This window comes from Martes martes (genome assembly GCF_963455335.1).
Source record: "Martes martes genome assembly, chromosome: 14".
NCBI lineage: Eukaryota > Metazoa > Chordata > Mammalia > Carnivora > Mustelidae > Martes > Martes martes.
This window is the reverse complement of record NC_137902.1, coordinates 26,609,513-26,630,921: the sequence shown is the minus strand read 5'-3', so window position 1 is coordinate 26,630,921 and position 21,409 is coordinate 26,609,513. Positions and strand designations below refer to the sequence as shown.

At 57.1% G+C, this 21,409-nt stretch overlaps 2 protein-coding genes across 7 annotated transcripts; both read right to left on the bottom strand.

The window, feature by feature from the left end:
* Positions 1 to 7,151: 7,151 nt before the first annotated feature.
* Positions 7,152 to 12,872, bottom strand: FGF8 (fibroblast growth factor 8; the record flags this gene model as incomplete). 4 transcript variants are annotated; one of them, XM_080823173.1, is made up of 6 exons in its annotated part: positions 7,152 to 7,442; positions 8,311 to 8,417; positions 11,661 to 11,841; positions 12,068 to 12,163; positions 12,700 to 12,736; positions 12,841 to 12,872. In XM_080823173.1, 6 exons carry the CDS (start codon positions 12,870 to 12,872, stop codon positions 7,152 to 7,154), a joined length of 744 nt encoding a protein of 247 aa, XP_080679299.1. The 4 variants fall into 4 exon arrangements, with proteins under 4 accessions (XP_080679299.1, XP_080679300.1, XP_080679301.1 ...); XM_080823174.1 differs by having other exon boundaries at positions 11,661 to 11,808; XM_080823175.1 differs by lacking the exon at positions 12,068 to 12,163.
* Positions 12,873 to 18,207: 5,335 nt separating this feature from the next.
* On the bottom strand, positions 18,208 to 20,219 carry NPM3 (nucleophosmin/nucleoplasmin 3). 3 transcript variants are annotated; one of them, XM_080823584.1, is made up of 6 exons: positions 20,068 to 20,219; positions 19,673 to 19,758; positions 19,368 to 19,487; positions 19,143 to 19,236; positions 18,655 to 18,778; positions 18,208 to 18,362 (listed from the first exon to the last, which is right to left on the bottom strand). In XM_080823584.1, exons 1-5 carry the CDS (start codon positions 20,183 to 20,185, stop codon positions 18,663 to 18,665), a joined length of 534 nt encoding a protein of 177 aa, XP_080679710.1. In that variant the 5' UTR covers positions 20,186 to 20,219; the 3' UTR covers positions 18,208 to 18,362; positions 18,655 to 18,662. The 3 variants fall into 3 exon arrangements, with proteins under 3 accessions (XP_080679710.1, XP_080679711.1, XP_080679709.1); XM_080823585.1 differs by having other exon boundaries at positions 18,208 to 18,561; positions 20,068 to 20,204; XM_080823583.1 differs by having other exon boundaries at positions 18,674 to 18,778; positions 20,068 to 20,204.
* Positions 20,220 to 21,409: the final 1,190 nt, after the last annotated feature.

Here is a 21,409-nt window from a genome sequence, read left to right as displayed (position 1 = left end):
GGGCGGACAGGGACAGTGGGATCTGGTGTTGGCCCTGGCCACTCCCATCCTTGAAAGTCACTGGCTGGATCTTCTGGCTGTTGGCTTGGGTCCCCAGCCCTGTGCCCTGGCTCCTCGAGGGCTTGCCAGTCTGCCACTCCCAGGCCTCAGGCCCAGGCATTTTCTGGTTCTCTGGGCTCGAGGTAACGGGAACCGGCAAACTGTGAAAAGCTCCATCCCGGCTTCTCCTTACCTCCTCAAGGCAGTGTCCAGTTCTGGCCCCTTGTTCTGAGTACCTCCAGCAGACCCCAGGCCAGGGCCCATGTGATTCTTCATGACCGGGGGCCTTCATCCCCTAGTGCCAAAGCTGCAGGCCTCCGTGGACGTAGGTTAACACCCTGATTCTCCTCTTGACCATATCCTCCCTCCACCATCCACAGCCAAGGAAGGAAGGGCGGAGAGACGCAGCTCCCAGACCGATCCAGCAGCCTGAGCTCATTTCCCGGGGGCGGGGGGGGGGGGTTGAGGGTGGGTAACAGGCTGCAGGACTGAGCCGGAGCCCTTCTCCGCATCTGCCAGCCAGTAGGAGCACAAGGCTCAGCTCTGGGGCCTGCCCAGAATGCCAGTTAGCTCTTGAGGGTCAGCAAGAGATCGAGATGGGGAAGCAGGGCAACCAAAAGGACATACTGGCACAGCCCCCCACAGTTCCATGGGACTTGGGGATCCCCCCGAGTTCCTGCCAGCTCCCCATCTGATTCGCTACTTACTCCTCATCGCTTCTCCACTCTCTAGCTCTTAATTCCCCTTCACTCTTTCCTTTGAAGTCCCCTGGTTGCTGAGGACATCCAGGGGTGGGGAAGGAAGCAGAATTTGAGGAGGTTCTGATATACCCTTCCCCCGGGCACTGCTTAGATGCTCCTTTGTCTGGGTTTTGGAAACAGGCATTGCAGCTTGAGGATACTGGGGGTGAGCCCATGTCGGACAGCACTGCATCTCCTTTTAGTAAGATTGCGCATGTCTGGATGGGCTCCAGGGGTCACCCATCCCAGGACCACCCTCAAGTCTCCCTGACCTTCGGGCATTTCAAGCCCAACCCAACCCTGGATACAGAGAACCCCTAACCTGCTGTGTCCACTCAACAGCTTCCCAGTCTCCTCTCACTTTATCAGTTGATTGCTTCCACCAACGTTTACTGAAAACTCACGACAAGGAGGTGCGAGGCATTGGTTCAGCACTGGATATGCATCAGGGTCCCTCCCTGCTCTCCTGGGGGTTGGGGGGGATAGACAGACCAAAAGCAAGCAAATAAGAAACAAGATAATATCAGATAAGGATAAGGGTAATAAAGAAATAAAGCAGAGATCTACAGAACGAACAGTCAGGTTCTTCTTGAACCTGCAAGTTCAAGAAGAACAGCATTGCAAGTGGAGGAAACAACACATGCAAAGGCCCTGGGGCAGATGCAAGACTGTCTTGTTTGAGAAGCTGGAAGGAGGTGTGCCCCCAGTCGTTAAGTGACTAAGCCCTAAGGTTAGATGGACAGTCAGGCCAGAGCAGGCCAGGGACCATGTGGGCCTTGGAAAGGAGTCTGAGTTCAATTCTAGATAAGGCGGGAGTACAAAGATGAGATTTGTGTTTTGAAAATTCTGGCTACTGAGCACAGAAAGGATTGTCGGGAGTTATGAGAGGAATCAGGGAGAGCAGTTAGAGCTGTTGCCATAAAGACAGACTTGAGCTGATGACGGCTTGGAGCAGGGAGAGGGTGGCGGAGAAGTCGAAGAGTAAGGGGACTGGAGTTGAGTTAGGTTCTGGAGGTAAAGACAGTGTGATGACAGGCCGGGAGAAGCTGAAAGAAGAGGCCAGGAGACTCCCAGGTCAAACAGACCCTACTTGTTGGCTACTTCCTCTTGGCCCTGGTGTTGTTTGGGGAGTAAGACACTTAAAGCTTCGGGCCCAGAAATTGTTGTCTTGGTCCTGTATCATCACGACACTACACCGTTTTGGTTTTCCTCCCACCTACCTCATGGGCCACACTTTCTCAATCTCCTCCCTTGGTTCCCCCTCTGTCCTGACCTCTGCAGGTGTATCCCGGCGCTCAGACTTGGGGCTCCGGCTCCTCTCTTCTCTAGCTACGCTCACTCCCAAGGGAACCCATTCCATCTCCTGCTTTAAAAATCACCCGTGTGGGGTGCCTGGGTGGCTCAGTTGTTAAGCGTCTGCCTGCAGCTCAGGTCATGATCCCAGGGTCCTGGGATCGAGCCCCACATTGGGTTCCCTACTTGGCGGGAAGCCTGCTTCTCCCTCACCCACTCCTCCTGATTGTGTTCCTTCTCTTGCTGTCTCTCTCTCTGTCAAATAAATAAATAAAATCCTAAAAAAAAATAAAAACACCTGTGTGCCGAATACTCCCAAAGTTGTATCTTCACATTAGACCTCTCCCCAGAATTCTAGACACGTGCACAACTGCTCACTCACCATCTCCTTTTGTGTATTTCTTTAGTCAGCTGAGATGTAATACATCCAAAACTAAACTTCTACTCTTCCTCTCAAAATCTGCCCCTTCTGCAGTCTTCTCTGTGTCAGCTCAGGCCAGAAACCCTTCACATTCCCTCTCTCTCACAGCCCATATTCAAATCCATCAGCAAGTCTTGTCGTCCCCACTTGTAAAAACTGCCCCCAATCCCAAACTCTTCTCACTGCCTCCAATCCGCTACTCTCTGCAGTCTGGATTACTTCAGTAACTTCGTAACTGGTCTCCCTGGCTCCCTGGCTGTCTGTTCTCCACACAGCCGCCAAAGTAATCTTGTTAAAACTTCAGTCAGAGCCTGTCACTCTACTGCTTGGAAGCCCCCAATGGTGTGCTATTTCATTTGGAATCAAAACTGAAGTCTTTTCAGTGGCCCTGTGTGATCTGCCCTCCACTACCACCCCTTTCTATTTCTCTGGCCTCACCTCAGCTTCTAACCTTCTCCACGCCCCTCCCCAGAAAGTCTCACCTCCCCAGAGAGGTGTCTGCTCAAACACGAAGATTTGAGTGAGGCCTTCTCTGTGCACCCTATTTAAAATCACTGCCACCCTACCCTACCTTTCACACTCGTTCCCTTCTCTGCATTTTTCCCAATGTGGTTCTCAGTGTCTGCCATACTATGTACCATTTGCTCTGCACCCCCTCGCCCACTAGACTATGCGCTCCATAATGACAGGGCTTTTGTCTCATTTCCTGCTTGTCCCTCTACCCAGAATAGAGCTTGACCCACACACAGTAAGCACTCAATAAATATCGAATGAATGAATGAAATTAAGGAAAGACCTACAACCCTCAAGAGGCAGCCTGGGCCTGGAAATTAACACCTGATTTCCAGTACTAATTTCGATCCTAGCTATGCACCTTCTGGGCCCTAGGCTGTCTGTCTCTAGATGGTGAACAACTCCCGATGTCCTTTGCTGCATCGGCTTTCTAGAATGATGCTTGCCCACAGCCTCCCCTTCTGTCACTCAGCTAGGGTAGAAGGAAGGGTTGGGCGGAACCTGGTGGAGTGAGAGAAGAGAGCCCTCACTCACTCTTTCTCATCAAGATTTGGGCGGAGTCTTTGCTGGCCTTGAAATGAAAGACAAGGTTCTAGTTTGGAGCAGGCAGGGTTCTGGGAGGCTTTGGGGAGGGAGGAATGGGTGAGTGGGTCCAGCCCCACCCTCTGGGTGGGGACAAGCGGAGGCCTGGCCACTAGACCTGCTTCCTCCTCGTGGGGAGTCAGTCCCAGTGAGGGTCTCATGGGCGGTACTGCTCGAAAAAAAGGAGGGGGCGATCAGGACGAGGTAAGCACTGAGGAGAAGGCCTTCTGTGGGAGTCACCTGGGCCTGCATGCAGGTCCTCAGTGAGTCCTTGGAGGCTGAGCCTGGCGTAGGCCTCAGGCAGCCCCCCAGGGCCCTCACAGCCAGCGTCCACTCTAGGGCAGAGCAGCGGACCTTTTGGCTGAGAAGAGTCCCGTCCTCCTCCCTTTTCTGGGCCTTGCCACGGCTCCCTGCTTGTTTTCCCCGAAATAAATGGACTGAGCATATTGGGCCGGCAATAACCCCTTGAAATCAGTTGTTATCACAGTTAACAACCAGTTTGGCTTCAGTTCAGGCTGTTAACTATCAAACCACTAAGTGCCGGTAATGATTGATTCTCGGCCAGTTGCAGCTTGAGTGGGCTGTAAAACCCCATTAGCGAGGGCTCTATGGAGGCAGCAAGGCAAAGATAAACAAGGTGGTGGGTGCTCTAGCCCAGCCTGGCCCCACCGCTCTGGGCTCTGCTCCCATGGGTCCCTGACCCGGGGTCCTGCCGGATGTCAGCCCCTTCCCAAAGCCCCAGGCCGCCCCAAGGATCCCCCCCCACCCTCTCCACTGCCCCTAGCCACCACCACCAGTGCCGCCACCACCACCCCTCATCTCCCTCCTTTCTGTAAGGAGGGTCTGGCTCTCCAGACAGCCCACCTCTTCTCCGTCACGGCCACCACGGCACAGTTCCATCCACCACCCTGGAGACCTCGGGCGTCCCCAGCCCAGGAGGTTGCAGGAGTGGCTTTGGCCTAGCCAGTGACCAGCCTCCCTGCTCCGTGGCCAGGATCACAGGCAGAGAGAGCCTGACATTCCACCCCCACCCCAGACTCCCTCCGACCCTATGGCTTCCCCCAGGAATTGCTCTCAAACAAATGAAATGTGGGCAATTACTGGGCTGGGGGCTGGACAGGCGGCCGTGCAGATGAAAGCGTTTCCTGGACGGTCTCTTCATTTGCATGGCATCAGAAGCTGCTCAGAAGGTGTGACTTTTCCCACAGTGAGACCCGAGCTCCTTGCACAATAAAGCCAGGCTGCTCACCCAGAATTAATTAAAGGGGGAGGGGAGGGGATGGAGCAGAGGAGGAGGCCCTAAGAGCTGGAGGAGCTGGAACAGAGATGTCTAGACCCCCCTCCCCACATCCCTGGTGTCTGTGCGCTGGGAGACACCTCCTCTATCCAGAGCCCTTCACCCCCACAGCAAGCCAGATGAGGTGGCATGGCCAGAGCCCAGGGTCTCCCCAACCTCTCTCCTCCAAGGCTTCCCACTGAGCCATGGAGCTCCTGGTCCACCTGGATGGCCTGACCCTGGAACTCACAACTTCAGCTCTGAGAGGCCCATGTGATTAGGAAGCCTTGGGGTGCCCCCCACTCCAAGGAAGTGCCAAGGAACAGGCCCAGAGGGAAGAGGTTTCTGGATTGGCCCAGTAGCTGGGCTGTGGGACCAGCCCAGGGGCACTGTCAAAAGAAGGCAGCAGAAACGGCCAGAACAGGAGGCCTCAGTGATGAAGCCCTCAGGAGACCTGCTACCTCTGGGCTTGGGCTGTCCCTCGATGTGGCATGATGCCAGGCTCTCCAGTCCACACCCAAACACACAGCTCTCTGCCCATCAGGCCAACCCTTATGCCTACACCCTGACATGCTCTGTCATTGCCATAGCTTGGCCTGGGCTTCCTTTCTCCACAGCAGGGCCGTCTGGGGCCAGTCCTTCTGACCCATGAGCTGCTGCTTCTCCTCTGGGCCAGAGTCTGAGTCCTGCTCTCCACCTGTGAACTTCCCTCCTGGCCCCCTGCCCAGCCCCTCTTCCTCTGGGCCCCATCTCTCCAGGGCCGGCAGCCTCTCCCAGGGTCATGGCCCCAGGGCCCTTGCACAGCACCTGAGCTCAGCACCTTCTGCTCACAGCTGTCTAACCAGATCCTCAAAAGTCAGCCCTGCTCCATGTCACAGTTGTCAACACCGGGCTTGGCGGTCTTCCCCTCCGGCCTAACCCCACCTTGGACCCTGGCAGCTCCTCTTTTCTTTCATTCACTGGAGCCTGATACTCAGAAAGAACCAGCTCTGGCATCTCCAGCCTGTCTCCCAGGAAGATGTAGACACGTGGAGAGGTGCTTTTTAAAGATTCATTGAAGACACCTGGGCGCTGAGCCGGTTAAGCGTCTGGCTCAGCAGGGAGTCTGCTTCTCCCTCTGCCTGCTCTGCCACTCCCCCTGCCTGTGCTGTCTCTGACAAATAAATAAGTAAAATATTTAAAAAAATAAAAACAAAGATTCACTGAATCCATGAATGGAGCTCTGGCCCTAGCAGAACCCTCTTTTCTGCCCCAGAGGTGGCTAGGGGTTAGTGTTGGCAATGACTCCCGTTAGGAGCTATAAGGTCCTTCTCTGAGAGCTCCCAGGACCAGCAAAGAACCTCTTCTTGACCCTTTCCCTGCTTCTGTCCTATCAGGAGAGCCCCCAACGACAGGCACAGGTCCTAAGTCAGGCTGGAGGGAGGCTATGGGCAGAGCTGGTTCTGATCAGGACAGCCCCAAGGCAGCTGGGGAAGGGGGAAGGGCCCGATCCCCACAGGCCTTGCTCTCCAACACACATTTTTAATACTCGAGTTAAATAAATAAATTTCAGGGGCCCCTGGGTGGCTCAGTGGGTTAAAGCCTCTGCCTTCCGCTCAGGTCATGATCCCAGGGTCCTGGGATGAGCCCCACATCAGTCTCCCTGCTCAGCGGGGAGCCTGCTTCCTCCCCCCCCCCCCTCTCTCTCTCTGCCTGCCTCTCTGGCTACTTGTGGTCTCTGTCTGTCAAATAAATAAATAAAATCTTTTAAATAAATAAATAAATAAATATTTCAGTCATTTAATAATAATACACATCCACCCCACCCCACCCCCCACTGACACCCACCCTTAAAAAACCTGCTCTACGTCCCCACTCTTTCCTCCCTGCCCCCACGGGGGGGGGGGGTAAGCCCGGCCAGCTTACCCTGCAGGCCCAGGGAGTCTCAGGAGTACCTCTGCCGGCCTGGAAAAGCCCCCCTCCCACCCAGAGGGAACCCCCGCCGGAATCCCAGTCTAGGCCACTCCCCGCCTTCCCAAAAGCGAAGAAGACAGACACCACCGCCAAGTGGAATACAAAAATAGAGCCTCTCTTTTGTTTAAAAAACAAGACAAAACAAAACAACGACCAAAAAAAAACAAAAAACAAAAAACAAAAAACAACCCAACAGCAAACAATTATGGACAGCTAGAACCCGGGGCTCCCCCAGCTCCTCCCCAGCCTTCAGCAGCGCAGACCTCGGCTCCCGGAGTTTCTCCGTGCGCCCCCGCGGCAAGCGGCTCGGCGCGGCGGGGAGGGCCGGCGGCGCCTACCGGGGCTCGGGGGCCCAAGTCCTCTGGCTGCCGCGCAGGCTGCGCGTGAAGGGCGGGTAGTTGAGGAACTCGAAGCGCAGACTCTGCTCCGTGGTGTGGTGGCCGCGGGGCAGCCGCTTCATGAAGTGCACCTCGCGCTGGTGCTGCCGCGTCTTGGAGCCCTTGCGGGGCCGGCCCTTGCGGGTGAAGGCCATGTACCAGCCTTCGTACTTGGCGTTCTGCAGGGCCGTATAGTTGTTCTCCAGCACGATCTCGGTGAACACGCAGTCCTTGCCCTTGCCGTTGCTCTGCAGGTAGTGGGGCCAGACGCGCGGCGTTACGGGGCTCTGGCTGGAGACGCCCCCCGCCCCCACCCCAGCAGAGGCAGAGGGCAGGCGGCCCCAGACAGCAGGTGGGCACCCCAGCAGATGGCAGGGTGGGCACGAGTGACAGCCCCACCCCCGCCCGGGCACCCGCTCTCTAATCCCTCACAAGCCGCAGCCCACCCGGCAACTTCCTGTCCTCCCGGGCAGCAGTGACACATGGCTGTCTCCGGAGGGGCTGGGCCCCAACACAGAGGGCCAGAGAGGGGGCCCAGACCCTCCCTGCCCTGGCCTCCTGCCCACCAGTCTGGCCGAGAGGCTCGCACCCGTTTCCCCAGCTGCACCATCCCCCTGGGCCCCTCAAGACCCCCGGGGCCCCAGGGCAGCCACTCCATGGGGGAGGGGAAGCCTGCGGGGAGACGAGGAGCCCCGAGCCCCAGAAGCCCAGGAAGCGGGGAGCTTGAGGCTGGAGAAGAGCCGTGACTAATGGGGCCATTTCAGAGCTCGGCCGAGGGGCTGGGCCTGCGGCTTACTGAACATTCCAAATGCTGGTACCATGTAATTGGACATAATAGCAAAGCAATTTGGCGATTTGTTAAAAAGATATATGGAATTTACCAACCCCCCCACCAGCCCCTTCCCTAGCCTTCCTTCTTCCTCCTTTGCCTTTATAGCTTTTCATCTCTCAAGCAGTTTCCTTCTCTCTCACCTCCCCCACCCTCCACCCAACCACTAGGTAACCCCAAGGTGGCCCTGGGTCTCTCTGCCCACCTCCTTGGGATCCTGGAGGAGCTCTGCCTGCCCAGCCCCCTCCCTAGGACCCAGGGACCCTCCACTCCTTCTGGGGCCTTACCTTGGCAATGAGCTTCCCTTTTTTATTCATGCAGATGTAAAGACCAGTCTCAGCTCCTCGAACTCGAACCCGGCTCCCAAAGGTATCTGTCTCCACAATGAGCTTTGCTGTCAGGGAAGGGGGGGGGGATGGTTATTGGAAGCGCCCTGACCCCACTGTACCACATTGTCACCCCAGCTGACTTTCAGACCTGTCACATCCCAGTAGCAACTGCTCCAAGAGCAGGTACCCAAGACATGGGATCCAGCCCCAGCCCAGCTGCCACCATGCTAGACGACATTGGGAAAGATCGACTCCCCTTCCTGGTCCTCAGGCCCCTCACGGATGTACACAGGGGGATGGACAAGAGCATGAAGCACAGACTGGGATCTCCCTCTGCCTGCTCTGCTGCTCCTGTGGAGGAATCTTAAAGCCATCAAACTGAACAGACCCTCTTTTAAAACCAGATAGTACTGACTTTTCACGTCAAGGCTTCATGACTAGAGTTCTACTCTCATCAGAAGATCTCTGGGAATCCTTCAAACTCAAAGTAGTACATGCACATGCCTCAGAGGTCACCACAAACTTCCAGGGCGCAGCAGTGACACGAGTTCCGAGGCAACACATAAAAGCACTCTCTCCTGTTTCTGGCTCCTCAGGTTCTATCTCATGTCCTTGGCCAACCCCCCGCCCCAACCACCACCCCGTTCTGCTGAGATGACAGGGAGGCCGGCCACTCTCCCTCCACACACAGCCTGCTACTTTCCCAGAACCTCAGACCCCAGCTGGGAGGCTTCTGCTCTTCTCCACGCTTCCCCGTCACCACTGTCCCCAGCCCCAGTGTCCAGAAATCAATGACTCAAATAGTCTTTTCTCTTTCAACCCCCATCACAGCTGGGCTTCTCACCCCAGTGACCAAACACTTTCTGTGGGTGAGGAGGGGAAAAAATCAGGCATGCCTGCCTCTCAGTCTGGAAAGTCATTGAGACAGGGAGCTGAATTCTGTGCCTTCTTCCCTGGTGCCCCCCCCCCCCCCCCGACAGCCAACTTGCCACAGAAGTCCTGGTCCCGGTCTAGTCCCTGTGTAATTCCTCCCTTTGTGGCTGTCCTCAAGGAGGGAATGAGGGCTGACTTAGCTGTTGGGGATAGGCCAGGAGGGGCTGAGTCTTCTGTCCTCTCTACTCCTTATCCCTCCTTGAGAAAGCAGTTCTGGGATTCCCAGAGCTGTCTCCCAGCCTGCGCTAACAGGCAGCACCTTCTTTGTCGCCAAAACTAAAGGGGGAGGATGGGCAGCAAGGTCAGCAAGGCAGCCCCCGTTGCCCCGCCTGATACTACCCCCACCCCTTCACATAGGCACAGAGCTGGGACCCAATGGCCAACTCTCCAGTCTGGCTTCAAGTCAGCCAGGGAAATGCAGCTGTCACGTCCCCTCCCACCCACCTCCTCTTGGACCCAGCCACGCTGCTCATCCCTCTCCTGCTCTGCCTTCCAGAGCAAGGAGTAGCTGCCGTGAGGGGCCCAAAGGGACGCTGGCTGGAGAAGGGGCCAGAGGATCCCACTCGGAGGATTCTGGCCAAATGGGGCAGACAAGGATGGCACAATCCCTCTATTCCTTCCTGGGACCCATAAGGAAGCAAGTGGGACCTCTCTGCTCTTCTCCCCCAGACTCATACTGTCCCGGCTGCACACCCTAAGCCTCTGCTCTCGGGCCCTCCGGCTCCCACTCCTGCCTGGCAGGCAGGGATCCTCAAACCTGGAAGCCTTCCTGCACTTGTAAGGACAGAAGTGGGCATCAGACTTCTGAGGTCTGAAGATGAGCTTCTCCATGGCCAGCTTAGCCTCTTCTTCCCTCCCCAGAACCCAAGGATGCTGGACCATTTGCTCCAGTGGAGCAAACCCAGGAGGAGCTAAGCATTCGTTCCCTTTCCTTGGAAGCTGAGAAGGGCAGCAAGCAGCCAGTTTGGAGGGACAAAGGGACAGCAGACTGGCCCTGCCAGCCCAGCGGGGGAGCTCGGCCACCGGGCAGGCCGCCCCCCACCCCCCACCCCCCACCCTGAGAGCCCCCACTCCCCTTCCTGGATGGAGCTGGGGAGCTGGGGCCGCAGTTTACGGCGGCTTTCCCGACCAGCCTTTTGGAAAGCTTAACATTTTCAAACCTATTCTTCCACCCCAGTGACAGATTTATCCCGGGAAAATTATGTCTCCTTCTCCAGCTTTGAAGGGAAGTCAGCTACGTCGATGCAGAAAAAATGCAGTGAGACATACTCGATCCCCCAAACTGGCTCGAGAAGAGGAGAAAGTATTCAGGAAATGTTAAAAAAGGTGAAAGTAAGAAGAGTTTTAATCGCTCTGCCAGACGCGGGGGTCTCTCCAGAGATTCATAGAGAACAATCTTGAACCTCTTTTTTAACATTTACAGACTTGCAACTCCTTTCAAACTCCACATCTGAAAAAAGGCTCGTTCTTTTTCTGTTTTATATCATTCTTCATTTTTCTTCTTAGCTCTTAAAATGCCTCACCTTTTTATTACATTTTAATAGAGTCTTCCCCTCTCCTTTCATGCTTGTTTAACTTGGTCATTATTTAAAGGTTTTTAAACTCACAATAATCGCTCTCTAAAAACAACACCAGCCGCCCAGAGGGCTTGCTTTTCTCTTGGTACATCCAGGACTCTGGAAATTGGCCTTGTTTCAAGGCAGGAATATTGAATGTTTTAGAAATCAATCAGTCCTCAGCCTCTCTGCCCCGCAGTAGCTCCCCGGACTCACCGCCCCACGGGGAGTCAGGAGCCTGGCTCTGACCACTACCTGGGTTCCTGGGTCACTGGGGTGGAGAAGGGGCCCCTTCCCAAGCCTAGTGCCTATGTGCAATTGGCCCTTCTGGTCAAAATATGTAAAGGTTCATGGCACCCCCTGTCCAAGCTGGAAGGGCTGGGGGGATTTTTCTCCCGTCTCTTTCCCAGCTCTCCTTTTGTGGACCCAGGCGACATATCCTCTTTCAAGTGCTTCCCTTAAACCTGGGGCCCCTCCCGCAGAACCCTCTGTCTCCACCTGCAGCTGGGGAGGGGTGTGTGAACGGGGGAGGTAGAAAAGGAGATGCCTGGATTCATTCATCTGCTGGGTAGAGAAGGGGCACCTGTGGGCCAAGTACTCCCCAAGGTCCCTTCCCTAACCCTCTTTTCTCCAGCTGACCCCCAAGATGCTTTTTTGCCTTAACTCCTTCCCTTCTGAGCTGGGGAGTCGGGAGAGGCCTCTGGCCAGCACGGATGGGGCTGGCAGGTCTGGTCACAGCAGGCCAGCCAGGGGGAAGGAGGGCGTGTTCTACAAGCTTCTACAAGCTACCTTCACCCTGCCCCGTGCAGCTTGCCTTACCGAAGGGGTCCCCGTCTTCTGCCATGGCGTTGATGCGCTTGTTGGCCAGGACCTGCACGTGCTTCCCGCTGGTGCGGCTGTAGAGCTGGTAGGTCCGGATGAGGCGGCGGCTGAGCTGATCCGTCACCAGGCTCTGCTCCCTCACATGCTGTGTAAAATTAGGTGAGGACTGAACAGTTACCTTTAGGAAATTGAAAAATACACAACACGCCATTATAATGCTACTCTGCCCAGGGGCCCGAGTGGCCCCCATCACCCTGCACAGGCCTCCACTGCCCCAAGCAGCCTACAAGGGCTGGGGGGGGGGGGTCCCACCACAACAAGCCAGCTCAGGCCCCAGCACCCAACCCGGCAAAGTGGAGCAGACCCAGCCTACCAAGGATGAGCTTGGACCGATCTGGACCTACCTGTTGGGAAACACCCTGGGACTCCCCACCAGCTCCGATCAGGGAAGCAAGTTCTCTGCCCAGAGCCGCCGCCCCTAGCCCCCTCCCCACGCCTTCCTAGAAAAGCAGGGCGCTTCTAAGTAGGGAGGCAGCGCTGCCCGACCGCTGACATTTATAAAGACAAATTTACAGAGCAAATGTTGAGAGCGCAGAGAGCCTAGGCACCTGATCTTTCGGCCAGACCCGCCACAAGTCTCCCCAGAGAGAAACGGAGAGAGTCCCTGCGGCCGTCCCCGGGACTTGTGACAACGAACGCTCCCTGGCCCCAGTTCACCCCCCTTCCTCGGCAGCCAGGTGTGGCTGCCCGTAGAGTTCCCCATCCACCTCAGCCTGTCTAGGAGGTGTGGGAGACAGCGCTGGAGTCCGAAACCTTGGGTTCGAGCTTCGCCGCACACTAGCTGTGTGACCTTAGGCAGGGCGCTCCCTCTCTGTTCCCCGGCTCCCTCCTAGGGCAGGTTCCGGGCTGGATTTCTAAGGTTCCTCCCAGCCCTGCCGCGCTGGCCGCAGGGTCGGTCCTTGGGCCCCTGCCCGACCTTGCCAACCGGCGGCCCCCGCCGGCCCGCCCGGCCCCGCCGCCGCGCAATGCGCCTTACCTGGGCTTGGAGGCAGAGAACCAGCAAGTGCAACAGCCTGTGGGAGACAAAAGCGGGCGGGAGAGAGAGGGCGCCGGGTGAGCCGAGAGGGCGCGGCGGCTCGGGGCCGGCGGGGACGCGGGGGGCGGCGGCCGTACTCACAGGCAGCTCAGCGCCGAGCGGGGGCTGCCCATGGCGCGCGGCCCGGGGAGCACCGAGAACCCCGGCGGGATCACGCCGGCCCGCGGGCGGCCGCGAGGGACGAGCCGAGGGCGGCGGCGCCCGAGGAAGGCTGGAGCGCGGGAGGCGGGCGGCGGTCCGGACGCGGCTCCGCGGGTCCCGTGGAATGTCGGGCTCGCCGCGCCGCGCCGCGCCGTGCCGAGTGGCTCTGCGCCGCTGCCGGAGCCGGTGGCCGCTGGCTGCTCAGGAGCCGGAGCGGGCGGGAGGGTAACGGGCCGGCAGGGTGGGTGGGTAGGTGGGAAGGGAGGGGGAGGGGTGGGGGCGGGGGGCGCCGCACCGGGAGCGAGGGGGGGGAGCGCGGGGCGGGCGGCCGGAGCCCGCAGCCCCCGGCTGGGAGCTGGGGCCCGGACGCAGCCCGGGGCGGGGGCGGGGCGGGCCGGGGCGGGGCGGCCGGCGGGTCTGGGATTGGGGGTCTGGGCTAGGGGAGGGGTCTGCGGACCGCGGGAGGGGCCGGGGGCGGCCGGTGGGGGCGCCTCCCCCATCCCCCGGCTGACCCCCTCGCGCGCTCTAGGGGTCTGGACCCGCAGGGATTGGAGGGGGCGCCTCGGGCTTGGTCTTCCTGGACCGCGAGTGCGCCGGGGTCCAAAGGTGCCAGGTCTCCACCGTGGGGCCGGGTCCGCTTTTGCCTCAGGCGAGGCGGCGTGTCTCTGAGCCGCCTACTGTGTGCTTCGGCCCCGCGTGTCCCCTGGAAGTGGTCGCCGACGCGGGAGTGAATGGCTGTGCGCTCCGCAGTGCGTGCGTCTGCGAAGGGGACCCGACCCCCACCCCCACCTTTCTGACGAGTAACCCTTCCTGCGGGCGTCTCCTGTCTCGCCCGGTCTCCAAGAAGACCCTGAGAGCGAGAAATGTCCCCTCCCCCATTATCACCGTCACCGCTGCCTGCATCCCACAGATACTGACCTGAAGCTTGAGAGGAACCATGAGCCACCTATGTCGGAGAGTCTGGAGGTCCCTGGTAGGACCCACAGTCGCTGCCGCCCTCCCAAAGCAGCAGGCGGTGGGGGACAAAAAGAACTACTGTCAGCTGCATCTCCTGGAGAAGAGACTTAGATGCAGGCCGCCTAGCCTTTCCCTCTCAGAGTCTCATTATTTGTGCACCGAGGCATTTACACACCTACTGGACTAGACGTGCGCTGGTGCTTTGTGTCAAGCATGGGGAGGTGGCCAAAGGAAGTAGTGTCTAAGCCTCTCCCAGACCCTCAGTGTGTTCCCCCAGAGGCTCCTGGAAACCCTGAGCCATGGTGCTTCTTTGGGAGGGGCTTGGGTGGTTGACACTTCATGAGGAGCAGGTGGAGCTCCTGATGCCCTACCCAGCTACTTCCTCTGCCCATGACCTCCCCTGTCCCTCTGGCACCCCATGTCCTTGAGAGTTGGACTGGAGGGGTTGGGGTGGTCCTGGGAAGCCATTAGGCCAGGGGCAGTAGGCAGGTCCTTGTCCAACAGTACAATCAAGTTCTACTACCCCCCCTTTCTCTGTGCCCCACTTGTCCCCACGCCCCACCTTTCCCCACTCCCAGGCATAAAGCTAACACTGAGCTGTGCATAGATGGAAAATCAGGGTCAGAGGACTTGTCTCAAGACCTCATCCCTCCTCAAAGAAGGAGACTCCCTGAGCCTACCTGTTCCTCCCTCCAGGAGTCTGTTCACTCTTCTGGCTCTTGCACACACAGATCTCTAGGCAAGGCCCATGTCTTTTAGATCAGAAGTTGCAGAACACGGCACCAAGCTGGGCTGGGTTGTTCTGCAGTTGGCACTTGATGAATGAATCATGAAGAAACTGGCTGAGCATTTAGACCTCAGCCCATGAGTGGCTTCCCCAGGAAGACTTGCCTTCAGATAATAATTATAAGCACTACTGTTTATTAAGTACTTGTATTTGCTAAAGGCTGAATTTGCACTGTCTCCTTTCAACCCCACTAAGCGGTGAGCCCATTAGAAGGGAGACAGGTGAGGTGGGCTCCAGTGCCCACAGCCCAAACCAGCCCTTTTTCTTACTGTCCTCTGTCTTAGAGGCCTGCAGTCCACTCCCTAGGTGTCTACCTCCTTCACTGTGCTGCTTCCAACAGGCAGAATGCTCACCATCTTAAACACATGTCTGCACATAGTAGGCTCCTGAAAATGTTTGCGTGCATGAGTGAATGAGTGAGTGGAGAGACGGAGAGCAGAGGGTGGGAAGGGCATTCTCCCCACCAGGGACTCAGCCCTCTGGAAACTGTCTGATGAGAACAGCATTGGGCAGGACCCAGGCTGGAGTCAGGGCAGTTTTAGTGTGCATAGTCTTGGAGCCACAACTAGAGTCACTCTGGGCGCTAGCCCTTCCCTGGAGTGGGGATGGAGGCCAGAGAGCATCTGACTCAAAAAGTCCAGCCCTGGTTCTGGAGCTCCAAGAAGGTTCTGAAATCCCTACGCTGAACTTCAATGGTCTTAACCCACTCTGTGCCCTTCACCAGAAGAGATGGGCATCCTGGGACCTAAAAGCGTGGAGGTCAAGGTTTTATTTAGTACTACACTTTAACCTCTATCAAGGGGCCTTTCTATAGGGCAGAATTCCTTTACATTTGGAGAACTTCCCCCCAAATGAACCCTCATCAGTATGGGAGATTGTTCTCATCTCCCCAGAAGGCTATGTTTCGGGGTTGGGGTTTGGAGTGGGGGGAGGAGATGGGGACACCCTCACAAAGGGCGCTGGGTCCTGCTCGGCCTGCCCCCTGAGTGACAGATGCAAATATGCCGTCGGGGCCCCAGCAGGCCGCTCTCTCCCTCCCTCCCTTGCTCGCTTCCCGGCCAGCTCGCTTCTTCCTTTATCTTATCAAAGCCCCGTAATTACAATTGCTATTTTGTTTCCTCGAATCTGCAATCAGAGCTCCCCGGTCCTGATGAGGGAGCGCCTGTCAACCTGATCGCTGAGTGACAGCCCGGCCACCTTTCCCGGCCGCCCCCACACTCCGCAAACACAAACATACACACACACACACACACACACACCCTCGCCTCCTGAAAACACAAACACACACTCCTCGCCAACACAAACAGCCCCTCTCCGCAAACACGCCCTCGCCGGGACCCAAACACACACCTTCAGCCTCTTTCCAAACGCATCCCTCGCCCCGGCCCACCCCGGGCCCCTCAAATCCACACCAGCGTGCGCGGGGCCGCCGGGACTGCGGCTCCTCCACTGCGCGCCTCCTGCGCCCGGCGTTCAAAGCGCCGCGGACTCTCCACCGACTGTTCAAATGCAAATCGCCAAGACTACGTTAAGCACTTCGGGCCCCTGCCTGGGAGACGTCTTCCCTCGCCCCGCAAATACAGGCCTGCTCATCCTCCAGCGCTCTGCAAACCTCGGCGTGCGCCGTCATCCCTCAGTGCTTGGGGCCAAAGTGAATCGGCAGCGCTCCTACTGTGCGCTGAGCCCACAGAAGGAGCAACGAGGAGAGGCGGGGCGGAGAGGGAGAAAAAACAATTCCCCCCTCTGTCTGCCCGGCGCCCTTGCGGGCCGGTAAAGTCCTGGAAGAAGCGGAAAATGTGGATTGGGCCCCCACTGCGGGCAGGAGGGCGCTCGGCGCCTGCCTAGGTCCCGGGGAGAACCACCCCGGAACAGGGCTTACGGGGAGCGCTCAGCGGCTTCGCAGGGGTAAATAGCCGAGCTGGGCCACGCACAGGGGTTAGACGGCTGGGTTGGGAAGGCTTCCCCCAGAGATGACTTTTTGCTGCATTCAGCCAGTCTCCCGCGCCCCCAACCAAGCACGTGCCGAGGACTCTGTTATAGGTGAGAGGAAGAAGAGAAGGGCTCTTACAAGAGCTCTTCTAGCGAATGAATGAATGAATCAACAATCAGTCAATCAATCAAAGAACGAATGCAGTCAGCCTCAGTGACTTAGTCCTTGCTTTCTGCCTAAACTTCGGCACCCCAGGCCGCTCGCGGGCGAGACCACCCCCCCCGGGGGGGGTCGCTGCTTGGGGAGTCGCTCGGCCCCTGGCGGTTTCAACCTCGCCCACCAGAGGGCGCCAGCTGCAATTCTCCCCTCCCTCGGGACCCCCGCCACAGGAAAGTGAATGGTCTTGAGCCTGGTTGGCCCACCACGCTGGCTCCCCGTGGAAGCAGTTCAGGAAACCCCTCTTGGAGAGGAGAAAGGGGACTGCGACCCCGGATCATTGCAACACAGAGAGAAATCTCCTTCCTTTATCCTCATCTTGAGAGAAAAGGAAGGTTAGAGCTCCTCACCACCGGGAAGTGGGGAGCCTACTCCAGGGAAGTGTGAAGTGGGAATGCCTTCCCGTGTTGTGGGACGCTCTCCAAAGTTTACCTTACCCGCCCCAATTCCAGTCCCTTCGGGTTACCTAAGGACCTCTTCCACTTGCTCACCCATTTGCCCAGCAGCCAGTGTGGGAGGGAGGGGGCCTGGCCCCACCACCCCACACCCCACCAGGCACTGTACTCTGTCCATCCTCAGCATGTCTGGCCCCAGGCTGTCTCAGGAGTTAACCTTTTGTTTGTTTGTTTGTTTGTACGGGGGGCACTGAAATACGCCCTCCCCCCCACCCACCCACCCATCAACACAGCTGCTGAACTGCTGACCCCAGAGCTGGTCACATACACACTAATGCTCACACCAGGTAGTCTCCTTTCTCTTCCTGGCACAGCAGCAGTCAAACCTCAGAACACCTGATTACAGGCACCAGAGACCCCCAGATCAGGTGATGTGCTGGGGGTCAGGAACCCTTTAGGCCAGGAGGCTGAATCCCAGGGGCCTCTCTCTGCCCCCATATGCCAGGCCACCCGGATTCTGGTTTCCCTGTCACCCAATCTGGCCAGCCCCCTCCATCTGGCCCCCGGAATCAGGTTTCTAAGGGCCCAGACCAGCTCAGAGACAGCCTGTAAGACTGGAAGGAGGAGCCAACAGTGGCCTCTGCCCTATCCCTCACAGGTCCTCTCAGGGCCTGAGCCCCTTCGTGGAGCTAGGGATGCACATTCCTCGGACTGCTTAAGTCCCCTTATCTGGCTCCCTGCCCATCAGCCTGAGTGCTGACAGAGGCCCAGGCCCCTTGTTTGGATGCTGATAACCTCCTGGGATGGCCCTCCCCCACCTGTAGGGACTGGGTTGGTGTTGGGAGGTCCTCTTTTAGCAAGGCAGTTGGGACCCAGGCCTGGCCCGGGGGTCCTAGGGATAGCAGGATCCCACATTTCCTCACCCTCCCCAGGCCCAGGGCCACCCTCAATGCTGCCACAGTGCCACCTGGTGGTCCCTAGGGGAATGCCACACCGGCAGGTAAAGAAGCCACACAAATGAGTTGCAAAAAAACTCCACATCACTTTATTTAAACCTTTATCCAAAAATGTAAAAAGTATTAAAAATGTGTAGTCCTGAGCTTCAGATGCTGATCTCCAATCCCACAGGCAAGGGGGAAGGGAGGGTGAGGACAGAAGTTCAGAGTTCCTCCCAATCCTGGGGAAAAAGAGAAGCCCAGGTAGGGCCTACGATTAAAAAAACCCCAGGGCTCTATGAGGGATAGGACCACCCTCTCTCCTAGCACCAGCCCAAGACCCCACCTCTCCACCCTCTTCAATGGAGAAGCCACATTTAAATTTCTTAAAACTTGTACAGGAACATGGTGCATGGCACATGTGGCAGGCAGCTAGCCGACCTGAGGAGAGCAAACAAGGGGTCAGCATCTACGCCTTCACCTGCTTGTCCTACCCCATCTCAGTCCTTGCTGGGCACCCTTCTCCCAACTCACCAAGAAGGCTAAGGCCTACCCCCCTGCTTCTTGGCAGGCAGGATGGAGCACAACTCAGCTTCTTCCTCCTCACTACCTTCTTCCTCACTCTCTTCTTCCTCAGAAACGTCATTGCTTATAGTAACTGGTGGAAACGTAAGCAGTAAAGGAAGAGGAGGTTAAAGCCAGACCCTTTTCATACCACGTATCATTTATTCATGCCCTGTGGTGCTAGACTTGCAGGGATCCTGACCTCTCAGAGCTTATGATCTAGGTGGGAAGAACCTCAGATACTAAGATGACAGAAAGCCAAAGGAGACCACATTAATGGAGGTGGGGAAGGTGGGACAGGTTTCATGCAGGAGGTAGGCTTGAGTAGGACAGAAAGTGGAGGGTATAACCTGTATGGGAGCTGCACTAGGTGATAAGGCTGGGATGGGGCAGGACTGTGGAGCAGTGGGTGAGACCTGATGGGCGTATTCACCAGAGGCAAAGTAGAGGACTCTCACCGATCTGGTGCCTCCCAGTGATCCGCACAGGGCCAGAACCTGACTTCAGGCGGAAGGTTACAGGTGGCTGAAGCTGGAAGTCATCCAAACTCAGCTGGAAGAAGACAAGGATGAAGGCCTGGCCTGCTCCATCTTGTGATGAGTCAGTTCTCCAGTCCTCAATTCCTCACCCTCACCCCCACCCCTATCCCCCACTTCACCACCCGGCCTGGCAAGGAAACTCACCATGGGTTGGCAGGACAACTTGAGGTTGGCCACGGGGACTGCAATCTCTTGGTGGTCATGATTCCTGGCCACGACTTCTACCACATTACACTCATCTTTGGCCCCTTCGGTGAGGCAGAGCTGGGAAGAGTACACAGAGCCTCTGGGTCTCCTCAAACAAGGGTTGGCACCACAAGTGGAGGCTTCTACCCTAAAACTTGCCCCGCCCCAGTGGTCCTTGGATCACCTAACCAGGGAAGCACCCATGTAGGGGCCACGCAGAGAAAGTGACTCCCAGCTATTTGCCACCATTCCCCGCCCCTCACCATGGTCAAAGCCAGCACATGCTCCGCATCGTCTTCTTCCTCTACCTTGAAGGTGAAAGAGCGGGTGTGGCCGGAGAGCTCACAGCCTGGAAGAGGTAACAGTGTGAGTGTGTCTGAGTGTGCATGGGGGGGCGTTCCACCAAACCTCTGTCACGTGTAGTAGCCAGGGTCAGACCGGCCATTTACGCGCCCACTTCTCAAGAACACCTGGGGCGCTCGGCCCAGGGCCCACCTCTGCACGTTTGGAGCAGGGGGTCGCACCGCCCCCTTCCTCTTGCGCTGCCGCGTGCGGAGCCCCCTTCGCCCCCACCCACGTCGTGTATCCATTTGCATTCCTGTTCAGCCCTACCCCTGACCGCCCCAGGACCACCTTCATCCCCTCCTTTCTTCAATACCGAAAAAAAAACTGTCCATGGTGACCGGAGCCGGGACCCGCAGACCCCCGATACCCCCGGCCCGGGCTCGGCTCTCTTGACTCAGGAACGCTAAGGCGGCGGCGGTGCCGGCGGCCATGCTGCAAGGGCCGTCTGGGAACTCCACCCCCGACACGTACAAAGCGGGGGACTAGCCGCTGGTTCCGGCCCCGCCTATTAAAGGAACCGCAGGCGTTTGAGAGAGGGACCGAGGCGCAACCTGTCCAGGGCAGCCCGCCCGGCCTGTGGTCAAACCGTCGTTTGGTCCTACAGGGACAGTGAGGCACATGCACAGAAGCAGGGATTTTTTTTTTTTTTTTTTTTTAATGTGAACACCCTTGCTTATTTCCGTGACCAGGGCTCTCAGAGTGGCTCCTGCCTCCATTTTCTTTAGTTCCTCTCACCCTCTTCTGTCTCCACTCCCCCAATCCAGGGTAAGCTTTCATTAAAGGGAGAATAGATATAAAACTGGAAACCTTTCCCAACTCTCCTTGTTAATGCGAATTTCAAGGTAGGGTTTTTTGTTTTTTAAGATTTTTTAAAAATTTATTTGACACTGATAAGAGACAGCGAGAGAGGGAACACAAGCAGGGGGAGTGGAGAGGGAGAAGCAGGCTTCCCGCTGAGCGGGGTGACCAATGCAAGTCCATGCAAAGCTCGATCCAGGTGACCTGAGCCCAAGGCAGCGCTTTCCTTAGAAAAGCAAAGGAATTACGCTAATTTGCCTTTGCTCCAAGAAAGCCCCTCGAGGATTCTTACTTTTCAGCTCTGGGTATTTTCTATTAGAACCAAGGAACCACTCGGTCCTCTTCCTTGTATGCTTCCTGCTCTAACGACCTTAAGTTTACTGTCCAGAAGGCGTACCTTTATGGAGCTTTAGATGCTGCTTGGATGCTGGCGATTGTTAGCAAAGCATGTCATTTCGGATTTGGGGGTGCTCATCCTTGCAGATACATTGTGGAGTTTATTAATTCCGAATCAACCCAAAACATCCTTCCACCTTACACTCCTCAGTCACATAGTTTCAGGAGGGCAACTCCCCATCCCCTCCACCGCCCCCCACCATTCACCTTTTGACCAAAGAATCTGATGAACTGTAAAGGCAGCTAATTTGAATGTGTTCCTTATCCCACTAGACCGAGGGAACTCATTCAAATTAGCTGCCTTAACTCACACCCAGGCTGTGGGGGAGGGTGGCTTGGCCAAGAGCTAGTCTACTTTTGTCTTTTACCTTGCCTTGAGGAAAATCTGGAAGTCTTTTTACTGAAGATGGGAATGGGAAAGTGCAGCCCCCAACTTGAAAAAGCTGTGGAGAGTACTTCCT